Source organism: Dendropsophus ebraccatus, chromosome 2 (assembly GCF_027789765.1).
Source record: "Dendropsophus ebraccatus isolate aDenEbr1 chromosome 2, aDenEbr1.pat, whole genome shotgun sequence".
Classification (NCBI taxonomy): Eukaryota; Metazoa; Chordata; class Amphibia; order Anura; family Hylidae; genus Dendropsophus; species Dendropsophus ebraccatus.
In genome coordinates this window covers 15,888,895-15,901,892 of record NC_091455.1, presented here as the reverse complement: position 1 = coordinate 15,901,892, position 12,998 = coordinate 15,888,895, and the positions used below count along the sequence as shown (strand labels likewise).

Below are 12,998 nucleotides of genomic sequence, written 5' to 3'. Positions count from 1 at the left end.
CATGAGATGGGGATTCATGTGAGTGGGGTTTTTGGACTTACCATGATTTTGTAATAATTCTGGGAGCGTTGACTTTGCAGGTCCTCAGGGGTGTGTGGTTAGAGATCGACGAATCCTGCATGGGGTTGGTGAGAAGAATCCCCCACAATGCAACAACAATGGAGGATTCCAACCTGTCCAGTGTAAATTGGTGAACACCACAGACCGGATGGTCTTTGACATTGTGAGCAGCTTCAGCAGGTAAGAGCGTCCAGCATGGATCATGGACACTAAACACAGCTACTATCTTAAAGGAACAGCGCCACCCCCTGTCCTCAGGTTGTGTGTGGTACTACAATGGAATGGAGCCGCAAAACGCTCCCAACCTGAGAGTGGTGCTGTTTATGGAAGAAACTGGACATGTTTAACTATTAGGGGGAAAAAATGGTTAAAACACCTTGAAATTTCCACCATCAAGGCCTTTGTATCTAGTGGATCCAAAATTAACTGGACCAATCGTGATCAGCTGATCATCCCCCCCACTGTAGAGATGGGATTGCATCTGAGACAAAAACCCTTTAATCAACATGGCAGTCACGTTATCTCAATGGAATTTTTCATTGCCAACTTTTTAGAAAATTATCCAAATTTTGTCAAAATTTTATTTCTGTCTACTAGAGATGAGCGAACCCGAACTTTCGGCATTTGATTAGCTGGGGCTGCTGAACTTGGATAAAGCCCTAAGGCTATGTGGAAAACATGGATATAGTCACTGGCTGTGTCCATGTTTTCCAGACAACCTTAGAGCTTTATCCAACTTCAGCAGCCCCAGCTAATCAAATACCGAACGTTTGTTAGTAGACAGTAGAGATGAGCGAACCGGGTTCGGGTTCGAGTCGATCCGAACCCGAACCCGGTTCGCTCATCTCTACTGTCTACTAACAAACAGGAGTTTGTCTGCTGCTATCAAGGATACCTGTCTGAGATCTTAACTTGTAATTGGGAAATGAATGATACCTGATGCATTAGATGGCGCTGCAAAAAGAAATGTGGGCAAAGATATTTCTTCACACCTTCACACCTTCACACCTTTGCTATTGATGGCTGATACTTAAAGGGGTTATCCACCTAAAAGCGAAAAAATTAAATGCCAGCTGGTCTTACTCACCATGTCCCCCTGAGTATTTTGAGCCGTCTCCTGTCTTTTTAGCTGCTGCCGTTCCTGAGTTACAAGTTTCTAAAAGCCGATCTATAACCAAGATAGAAAACTACATTTCCCATTATGCATCTTCCTTACTGGTCCATTTGTGTACTCGCTCCCTTAGCTTTCTTTCCTGCCCACTGCTGTCATTGCTATTGCTCAGTAAACACAGGACTGTATTATCACTGATTTTGCATCACATGCCCCCAATATGTATTTCATACTAGCTGATGATGTGGCAGAGCTGACCCGCGCAAGGTGTAGCTATGTGCTGCACAATGGGCATCTGTTTACCAGGGGGTGAGAGGTGTAGTGTAGGTTTAGATCTCTGCTTGCTGACTGTGAATGAAAATATTCTAGTTCCATCCAGACTCTAAGAACATCTACAACACTTACAATATGCAGAGCTGAGACACAAAGACAGGTACATATGCCTGCATTCACTGACAGCAAGCAGAGATAGAACTATACCTATTTATATTACAGAAATCTAGGCTCAGGGACACATGTAAGTCTATGGAAGCAGCACAGGTGCATGGAGATGATGCAGATAATGTCTTCTGGGGGGTCAGGCTACCAAATCAATAGAAAAGCTAACCCGGCCCCCAGAGAGGAGATCACATGTCCTGTGGCTATAAAGGGAGGGAGGAAGAGGGAGCTGAGCGTGGTCAGAGTGGACCTAGAGTAGAGGATTTTAGACATCCAGAGCGGGTAAGAATGAGAAAAAAACAGGGAAAGGGTGCAAGGTAGGTTATACATGTATTTGAGACATAGGTTGGTATTAGGAAAGGGGGTTGTTTAGAATATTGTTTCTGTTATCCGGATAACCCCTTTAAGAAAGGTCATCAATGTTTGCGACCTCCTGGTCGTTGCGTTTACAGCTATGACTGATACTGAAGTCAAACAGTGTCAGCCCATGATGTGACTGGGAAAACTTCAGTACTTCAGACTTTCATATGTATATTTCAGTATTACTGACTTAATCACTAGACATGAGTGAACCTTGAGTGCCCCTGGGTCCGTCTGAACCAGAGCGTGCAGCATTTGATTACCGGTGGCTGAAGAAATTGGATGCAGCCCTAAGGCTTCCTGGAAAACATGGATACAGACATAGGCCATAGGCTGTATCCATTTTTCCCCAGACTTCCTAGGGCTGCGTCCAACTTCTTCAGCCACCGGTAATCAAATGATGGACGCTCTGGTTCAGACGGACCCGGGGACACTCAAGAATCACTCATCTCTAGGAATCACATAATAAATAAGAAAAAAACACAACACAAAATGTAAAAATTAAAAACCATTATCAGAGCGGGGGTCTTATGGACATTGTAGGGACTTATGCTGCGTTTACATGAAGCGATAATTCGCCCAATCGATCGTTTAACGATTTTGAAGCAACAATTTGGTTTTTATAACGATCAGTGTTTAGATGAATAAATCATTAGAAAAATCGTTAGAAAATTCATAAGACAAATCGTTATTGCGATAGTTTTTAAGTTGGGTTAAGCCCATCGTTCATATAGGGTCAATCTTTGAAAGACTGCTTACACGAAGCGATCTGCAAATTCTTAGCGAACGACGATTTGAGAACATGTCGAGCGATCAAAATGAACGATTTGTCGCTCATCGCTTGATCGTTTGCTGTGTTTACACGGAACGATTATCACTCAATCGTTATTGCCAAAATTCGAATGATAATCGTTCCATGTAAATGCAGTATATATATATGCAAAAAAGGGGTCCGTGGAGCCTCAGTTACGAGTCTCAAAACACGGGAATAGCCAGATATCCCTCTCTCCAGAGAAGGAAGCCCATTGCCAAGGGGTGCCTCCTAGTGGGGAGAGCACCAAACCACCCTGATACGTAGTCCCTCAGGTCCTCACTCTGTTGCGAGCTTTGGAACCTAAATAGGGAAACACCAGGGTGGCCCCTGTAAGTCAAAGTCTAACTCTGTGGTGAGTATAACGACATAAGACAAGGGTTACCAAGGCTAGGCATCCATCCACAGACTGCAGTTTTGGGGTATATATATATATACCCACACACACAGAGAGATTTATCAAACTTGGTGTAAAATATAACTGGCTCAGTTGCCCCTAGCAACCAATCAGATTCCAACTTTCATTTTCCACAGAGTCTGTGAGGAATGAAAGGAGGAATCTGATTGGTTGCTAGGGGCAACTGAGCCAGTTTCACTTTACACCATGTTTGATAAATCTCCCCCATAGTGTAAAGTGAAACTGGCTCAGTTGCCCCTAGCAACCAATCAGATTCCACCTTTCATTCCTCACAGACTCTGTGGAAAATGAAAGTTGGAATCTGATTGGTTGCTAGGGGCAACTGAGCCAGTTTCACAGCTAAATCTCCCCCTTCCTAACCCTATTACACATACTGTCCACCTACTTTTGGACCCCCCCTGTATATACTAATACAGACAGGTGAGAATAGGCTGTAGGGCCGCTGTACATAGAGATGTTATAGATCCCCCGGATTCCTTACAGAATCATTAGTGAGTCGTGACCTGTTGTTGTTTTTTTTTTTTTTTTTGCAGATCTCCAAAAACTTTTGGTTCCTTCAAATCCCTTAAAGAATCCTTTCCAGAGGTGTCAGGATACTGCTACTGTGCTGACGCTCTGGGACGGGAACTGGAGGGGATCGGTGAGTTATCACTAAAAATGCCATACTGCCTAGATCCAGCATTCACCTGGACACATGTCATTGACCATGGGAGAGTGTTGTGGGCATGCTCAGTGCTGTGCGCAGAGATGAGACCATACACTCTGATGCCCCATTACTCCTCTCTCACAGGTTTAGAGATACTCCTGGTTGAAATCTATGACACCGTATTTTCAGGACTGCCGCCATCACGTTCATTTCCAGAATCCACCATCTATCGTATGCTGCAGAGGCGATTCCTGGGTGTACAGATCATAACCAATGGGAGATTCAGATGTGAGTGATAGATCATGTGAGATCTGTAAGAAAAGGGACCACTCTGTATATAGTGATCTCCCAACAATGGGGCCGGATATAACTGTACGAAAGAGCCCATGCTGGTATAACCTGGGGATCTCCTGAATAAAATTATATATGTACAGCTGGTATAACCTGGGGATCTCCTGTATATAATTATATATGTACAGCTGGTATAACCTGAGGATCTCCTGTATATAATTATATATGTACAGCTGGTATAACCTGGGGATCTCCTGAATATAATTATATATGTACAGCTGGTATAACCTGGGGATCTCCTGTATATAATTATATATGTACAGCTGGTATAACCTGGGGATCTCCTGTATATAATTATATATGTACAGCTGGTATAACCTGGGGATCTCCTGTATATAATTATATATGTATAGCTGGTATAACCTGGGGATCTCCTGTATATAATTATATATGTACAGATGGTATAACCTGGGGATCTCCTGAATATAATTATATATGTACAGCTGGTATAACCTGGGGATCTCCTGTATATAATTATATATGTACAGCTGGTATAACCTGGAGATCTCCTGTATATAATTATATATGTACAGCTGGTATAACCTGGGGATCTCCTGTATATAAATATATATATACAGCTGGTATAACCTGGAGATCTCCTGTATATAATTATTTATGTACAGCCGGTATAACCTGGGTATCTCCTGTATATAATTATATATATACAGCCAGTTTAACGTGGATATGTCCTGTATATAATTATATATGTACAGCAGGTATAACCTGGGTATCTCCTGTATATAGTTATATATGTACAGCTGGTATAACCTGGAGATCTCCTGTATATAATTATATATGTACAGCTGGCATAACCTGGGGATCTCCTGTATATAAATATATATATACAGCTGGTATAACCTGGAGATCTCCTGTATATAATTATATATGTACAGCTGGTATAACCTGGGGATCTCCTGTATATAATTATATATGTACAGCTGGTATAACCTGGGGATCTTTTGCATATAATTATATATGTACAGCTGGTATAACCTGGGTATCTCCTGTATGTAATTATATATCTACAGCCGGTATAACCTGGGGATCTCCTGTATATAATTACATATATACAGCCAGTATAACCTGGGGATCTCCTGTATATAAGTATATATGTACAGCTGGTGTAACCTGGGGATCTCCTGTATATATGTACAGCTGGTATAACCTGGGGATCTTCTGTATATAATTATATATGTTTGGCTGGAATAATCTGGTATATATACTGTAGGATATATACACAGCTTGTGTATACTTCTCTGGTTTTATTTATAGGTCCTACTGCCTGTGAAGTCCAGCATTTTACATCTGCACAGAAGGGGGATGTACACGTACCATCCTGTGAAGATGATGGGAGTTATAAGTCTGTGCAGTGCCAAGAGGGCGGGCAGTGTTGGTGCGTGGATTATAAGGGACGGGAAATTGCTGGATCACGGACTGTAGGAAAACCCCCAAAGTGCGGTGAGAGACATTACATTACCTCTTCATTCTGTGTATATAATGTGTATAAATGGGGTGCCCACCTTTACAATGGCCCCCAGGGATTATCTGTGATGAAAACTGGTGGGAAGTGTTAATTTCTCTGACAGTGCCATTGATTGTCCTATCTGAAGGTGCGTTTACACGAAACGATAATTGGCCCGATCGTACGATTAACGATGTCGAAGTAATGATTTTTTTTCATAACGATCAGCGTTTATACGGTACGATATATCGTACGGAAAATTCGTTTTGCGATCCTTAAGCCTATCTCACACATTGGTTAACTCGGCGAACAACTGTTCACACGGAACGATCTGCGAATTTTTTGCGAACGACGATTTGATAACATGTTGAAAGATCAAAATGAACGATTTCTCGTACGTCGTTTGATCGTTCGCTGCGTTTACACGTGCGATTATCGTTCGAATTCGATCGTTATCGCGCAAATTCGCACGATAATCGTTACGTGTAAACGTACCATAATGCATGGATGGGGTAGGTCCTCTAGAACAGGGATGTCAAACCTTGGTTCTGTGGCAGCTGTAATCAGTATAAGTTAATGGTCTGAAATGGGTCATTTTCAGGAAAACATAGACAGACATAGACAGAGGTGTAACTTGAAGCCGGTGGGCTTCTGTGCATAATATGTCACTGAACAGCTGAACTTTATAATACTGACCTTCTCATATCAGGAAGAGAAACTTTAATGCCCCCCCCCCCCCCCCTAAGGCTAATGGGCCTATGTGCAACTGTGTCTGCACCCCCTGCACCCCCTAAAGCTACGCCCCTTTTCAGAGACCAAGAGGTGATAGGGTAGCTGCATACAGAGTCTCAAGTATGTGTATAGTGATACTTTCCTAGGCCTCCAGGAATAAGGCAGGGCTTTTAGTATCTCACTACGCTCTAATAAAACTAGATGACTCTGCTCACTATGTCACAGTTTACACAGTAAAGCTTACTCATCTCAAGTTAACAAATGTGCTCCAGTGACCAGGAATAAATTATTTTTCAGAATAACAGTTTTTTCCCCCAATATTTCCCCCCATCAATCTATAGAATAAAAACTTAATCTCAATAATTAACTTTTTCATAATACATTGTTGTGTTTTTTAATATTTGTAGATCATTTTGAAGACTGTCCCACCAGAAGAAGGCAGGCACTCTCCTCCTTGTTCTATGGACCTGTGGGTCACTTCAGTCAACAGAATTTATTCTACACTCAAGAAGAAGAGCTGGGGTCAAAAATCGGCTCAAGGTTCTGCTCCTCTTATTTGGTGGAAACATTTCAGAATTCTGGCATCCTGGCTAAAGCCGGCCAAAATGCAGCAGATCTGAAGATCCAGCTCAAGACTTTCCTTGGTGATATAATTCTTGGTCTTTTTACCTCCAAAGCACAAATAAAATTTGCTTTACAATTCACTTCTAGCCCTAAAAAATTCCAACAAACTCTTTTTGGAGGCAAATTTCTCAAAAATTTGGGTTCATTTAACTTCACCGGCGCAGTTGGAACCAATAGCAAATTTAGTTTTAGCAATTTGTTCCAACAGATTGGTTTAACTGGAGCGTACAGCGGAGGGAACTTCAAAGAACTTGCAAAATTATTTTCCTCAGAGGATGATTCCTACTTGACGAGAGAGTCATCAAACTCATCAAAACCCGACTTTAATCTGAACCAACCAGTCCTGGCCAGTTTCAGGCGTAAAGTGAATCTACGTGAAAACCGTGATCTTGTCCAATACCTTGAGTCCATCTTGGAACGTAAAGAATTTTCATTGTTTCTACAAGATGTGGTTTCCGTTCCACCTTATATTGCTGAAGACATTTATGAAGCTGTGAAGATACTGGTGGAGTCTGACGACTGTCAGAAGAGGCTGGATGGAGTATTTGTCCCGACGTGTACCGAGGATGGCAGATATGAGGACATCCAGTGCAGTCCATCTGAATGTTGGTGTGTGGATGAGCAGGGTCGAGAAATCCAAGGGACAAGGACACAAGATCAACAACCAATGTGCTCCTCAAAGTGTCTAAAGGAGCGGAAGACTCAAATAGCCTTCCAGAGAAGCCAATCTGCAGGGTCCGATGTGTATATTCCGGCTTGTGACCAGAAAGGGAATTATTTGTCCGTACAGTGTGCTGGCAGACATTGCTTTTGTGTAGACCCAGCAGGCAATAGTATTCCTGGAACTCAAAAATTATCTGGAGAAAACATTCAATGTAAGTTTTACATGTATGAACATATTTGTGTTTCTCATGTTTCATGTGACTGGCATACATTGATACTTGTATTTCTTTATCATGTCATATGGTTTGGTTAGCTAAGAGTATAAAATCCCCTCCCTGGTGGCCCAGAAGGAGAATTTGCTATTGACTAGAGATAAGCGCAAGTCAGGAAGACTCAAGTCTAATCGTTCGGCATTTAAATACCTTTGGCTAAAGAAGTTGGATATGCAGCCCTAGGGAGTCTAGGAAAACATGGATACAACCATAGGCCATACTCTAAATCCAACTTCTTCAGCCACTGGTATCCCAATGCCGAACAATTGGATTCGAGCACGCTCCGGTTGCATTTATCTCTACTATTGACCAAATGGGCAAGCATCCAAGTCTTTAAGACTTTGTGATTTAATATCGTTCTGTGTTTTATCTATCTTCCCACAATTCTTTGTGGAACATTAAAGGGTGACACTTTGTGGTCTTTTCAATGGAACCTTCTAACAAGTAGGAATTATCCAAAGTGACAATGTCCTTTACGTAACTTTTAGGGTGCGTTCACACCTACAGGATCTGCAGCAGATCTGATGCTGTGTTCAGTTATTTTAATGAAATCTGCTGCAGAAAATCAGCTGCAGATCCTGTAGGTGTGAATGCATCATTAAAATGTAAGTACAAAAATGACCATTATTATTCAATATTGTTTTTCTGCTTTAGGTCCCAGTTCTTGTCAACTGACTGCCAGCCATGCCTTCCTACAGGTCATAAGGTCTTTATTATCTGTGCCCACCCCACCACTTGATCTAATACAAGTTTACATCCCCCAGTGCTCCCGTCAAGGAGAATGGAGAGCTATTCAGTGCAATGGCCCACCGGAGCAAGCCTTTGAACTATACGACAGGTGGACAAAACTGAATGGAACTGTCTCATTCTCGGACACTCTGAAAGCCATACTGAAGTATAAGGAGTCTTCTCAAACGTTTTCCGACTTTGTGAAGACCCTTTATGAAAATGAGTATCAGAATGTTTTTCCTGCTTTCTCAAAATATTCGCTCTTTACTGATGTTCCACGGGAGATCTTGGAAGGCAATGTCACCATGCTGTCCTCCGATAACATTCCGCTGAACCCCTACATTTTCTGGAGACTGTTAAATGGCAGTCTTTCCTACTATCCAGGCTCATACAGTGATTTTTCCACACCCCTCAGACACCTGGACACTCGTAGATGCTGGTGTGTGAATATGGATGGAGAAAAGCTTGAAGGCACTGAAGTGCCACCAAACAAGGTCCCAAGATGTAAGCATCAGCTTAGAAAACATGACAATGTCATTGTAACCTTCACTGGTCATGTCTTCTATGACCAAGGATGTATGGTCCAATCGTCTTGCAGATGATCCAGAATATTATGCCTCTTCTTACATTTGTAACATCCAAAATTGTGGTTCTGTTTATTTGAAAGATGTTTTGACCTCGGTGGAAGACCTGAAGGGACAACTGCTGAGCTTGATCTATGGTGCCTTCTCTATGTTTTATTTTTATCCTCTGACATTGCTGAAAGTTTGAGTGAGCACAAACCCAAACGATCGGCAATTGAATCCCATTTTGTGGAGATGGTGAATGTATCCTTGAAAAACATGGATGGCAGTTCTTGGGTTGCATCCACCTTCTCCAGACAGTGGGTTTCAAATGCAGATCGCTGAGTTTTGTGCAAACCCGAACTTTCAGCAAGTTTTCTGCCCTCTAATCATCAAACAAGGTCAAGTTCTTCAGTGGTCCAGTCAACCTCCCATGTGAAGTCAAGTAAACATATGGGATAGAAACCAAGATTTTTTTTGCTGATCTTCTCAACAAATGGACCTATAGTTAAGAATTTGACCTGACGTGATGGTCTTTTGGACCAAGAAAATGATCATGAATTAGGTTTATGCAATACTGAACATTTTATTCAAAAATATCCTTACTATTACTTGGTAGGCCCTGGAACTTGTGAATTAGCTAACCTGAAGACTTCACGATTCCTAGAAGACGCCAGGAGCATCATTGCTGTATCAAATTCCTCCCGTTTTCCCTTAGCCTACAGCTTCTTAGTGGCTAATGGGCTCAGACTGTCTGAGAGGGATCTGCTGGACGCACAGGATCAGCAATCTAGCCTCATGTTATCGGAGAAGTTCTTGAGTAAAGATGCTTACAGTCTTAAGCTTGCAGCCTATTCCAGTACGGGTAACATGCGGTATTTATGTATAAATATGATGCCTAGGATTAATAGGATTACTACTATTATTTATAACTAGTCATGGGTGGACTCATCCGTTAAGGTCTAGGTTCGTCGAGTTCGGCCGTATTGGGAAAAAAAAAAAAGTTCAGGACCCTGAACAGAACTCAGTTCTGGACCCAAACCCAGTCCCCATTGAAACTTAACTCAGCGGCTGTAACGGTGCAGCAACAGCTCACAGTGTCACACCCGATGGGTTAACCCCCTGGGGGCCATACTGTGCCCAATGTACTGGGGCAGGTGCACTGCATCTGCCCCATCAAGGAAGGGGTTAAGTAACAACCCCTTTCTTGCTGGGGTGCACACAGTGAGCACAGCAAGTAGAGAACAGTATACCCCTCAAGGGGTTATATGGGGATGCTATGCATATCCACTTAACCCCCTGAGGGTCAAACTGTTATCGCACTGCACCCGCGCCACCAGGGAAAAGGGTTAAGTGACGCAGTGCGGGTGGGGGGGTTCATACTCGCCATCCAGAGTCTTTACCAGACCCGCACACTGATCTTGATGTGTGCCGGGCTCCTGCTTCTGCAGTGTCTGCTCAGCCAATCAGTGGCTGAGGCAGGACACCACCTTGACCATTTTCAGATCCTGAGGTTCCTTATTGGCTTATTTCTTTTTCCGAGGCCTTTGCATGACCGGGTTTGACCTCCATTATCAATATTGTTGGAGTAGTCACAGGGATTGGTGATAATTCCAGTCCTAGCAGTTTAGCCCAATAGATGTTCCCTTTGTTAGATCATTGGGCCGACCTAATTTTACAAGGAATAAATAGAAAAAAGAAAAAGTATTGGTGTAATTGTAAGGACCCAAAGTAAAATAGGTAAAATGTAACATATTTCTTGTACTTCACTACGGTGTTAAAAACAAATGATGGATTTGCTGCCTCGCCTCTCCACCACCACCAAAAAAAATAAAAAAAATTAATTTTAACCCCAATAAATATACAAACTGCTAATTACAGTCATGTTCACACTGCGTGTTTTTTTTATGATGGGAACAAACATTGTAAACAATTAAAACAATGGCTGTTCTTGTCATAAAAAAGTGCTGTATTGAAATCAATGCAAACAGCATGCGTTGTTTACACAGTATATTGAATAATGGCCGTTGCTGTGGAAATAATTCACATGCAATTATCTCCGGCCATAGTGCATTAAAATCAATGCAGTTGTTCAAACTCACTTTTTGAGTGCTGAACAATGACTGTTGTTCATACAACCTGTCCCAGAAAAAACAAGCCCTCATATGGATAAATTAAGAGCAAAAATTTGGTATCACCTTCATTGAATCGCATATTGAAATAAATATTTTTAGAGAAAAAAATGATCAGAGAAGCAGAGATTTTCCTGCCACCCAAAAAATTTATGTAAAATAAACTACAATTCACATTACAAGCTCCTTATATACCTCTTATCAATGTTCTTCACGTCTCTCCACAAAGCTCTGCAGTTTTTCTGGCAAAGTAGAGCAAACTCTCGAGTGACCACCCAGTTGTCTTACATCCCGTACAGCCCTCAGTGTGACGGACTTGGAAACTGGAACCCAGTCCAGTCCTATCAGGGTACAGGTAAGATATAGAAGTCTCCGGTATTAGCTTGCCATCAAATTCTAAAGAATTAAAAAAGATTTTTTATTTTTTTTTATGATTTGCACTTTTAGGTCATTACTGGTGTGTTGATGATGAAGGACGTTACATTCCCGGTTCCCTTTTGACGAAAACCTCCGGACCTCCACAGTGTAAGACCCTCATGACGATATGTTGCAAATGCAAAGGCATAGGAATAACTGTTATTGGTCTAGGATGGGGGAGGGGGGGACTAAAGATAGTCCGGGTCATCCTTATGGGCAGTATGAACCTTTACTGATCTCCAGAGGGTCCACGATATTGATCACATTTCCCACCTTAGGCATAAGCAAGCAGTCACCGAGACCTTCTATTCTACAAGAAATGTGAAGGAGGACAACAAAGGGCAAGACCATTCTGTGATCTGGTGGGCCACACACATTTGACTGCTGACTAGAGATGCTCGAGGGCCATCGCTCAGTATTTAAATACCGATGGCGGACAAAGTTGGATACAACCCTAGGGAGCCATGAAAAACATGAATACAGCCATAGGCAATAGGCTGTATCCATGTTTTCCAGGACTCCCTAGGGATGCAGAGCAGAGGTCTACATAATGAAATATCTGCTTCTTCTGTAGGTCGCACCTCCTGCCAACAAGCTCAGATGAACTCTCTGATTTCCAGTTGGATGCCAAAGAAATTTGCGGCCGTCGAGACTGGGACCTACAATCTTTTTATACCACGTTGTACGGAGGTAATCTGCCTCTACATTATCATCTTTGGTTTGAATTAACTGCACTCTTAGCAAACATGGGGCTGGGGCAAGGGTGGCTATGAGCAGTTACAGATTTGCTCCGAAATATCCCCCAATTCCTTCTATGCAACATAAATTTGGCCTTAAAGGGGTCATCTCAGGACTAAAAGTTATCACCTGTCCACCATAGGGCTGATCAATGGTCGTCTGACCATTGGGACTCCCACTGATTATGTGGATGCTTGGCCACCACTTTCACTATCTCTGTCTATGGGACTTCTAAACGTAGCAGAGTTCCTATAACATTGTAATATCCCACATGTTCACTGCTGCTCCATTCACTTGGGGAACAGTTGACCTTCATTCATGTGATCAGTGAGGATCCTAATGGTCAGACTTCTGCCAATCAGATAGCGGGTAACTTTGAACCTCCTTAGCTATGTCTTCTTTAGAGGCTTCAACTATTCTTGATGAAATGTCACATGTTCTTATTGTTCCTATGAGGAGACGTAAGACCCA

At 42.3% G+C, this 12,998-nt stretch overlaps 1 protein-coding gene across 6 annotated transcripts in view; it reads left to right on the top strand.

Moving 5' to 3' along the window:
• The first annotated feature begins 135 nt into the window (after positions 1 to 135).
• Positions 136 to 12,998, top strand: part of TG (thyroglobulin) — a 135,036-nt gene continuing 122,173 nt past the window's right edge. For 4 of the 6 annotated variants that reach the window (XM_069957078.1, XM_069957076.1, XM_069957080.1 and 1 more), the window contains exons 1-10: positions 136 to 240; positions 3,732 to 3,838; positions 3,989 to 4,132; positions 5,468 to 5,653; positions 6,797 to 7,888; positions 8,603 to 9,181; positions 9,860 to 10,099; positions 11,602 to 11,727; positions 11,820 to 11,897; positions 12,364 to 12,479. In XM_069957078.1, the coding sequence (XP_069813179.1) occupies positions 209 to 240; positions 3,732 to 3,838; positions 3,989 to 4,132; positions 5,468 to 5,653; positions 6,797 to 7,888; positions 8,603 to 9,181; positions 9,860 to 10,099; positions 11,602 to 11,727; positions 11,820 to 11,897; positions 12,364 to 12,479 (2,700 nt within the window). In that variant the 5' untranslated portion in view covers positions 136 to 208. The remainder of the gene's footprint in view (positions 241 to 3,731; positions 3,839 to 3,988; positions 4,133 to 5,467; positions 5,654 to 6,796; positions 7,889 to 8,602; positions 9,182 to 9,859; positions 10,100 to 11,601; positions 11,728 to 11,819; positions 11,898 to 12,363; positions 12,480 to 12,998) is intronic. The other 2 variants (XM_069957077.1, XM_069957079.1) reach the window with 2 other exon arrangements.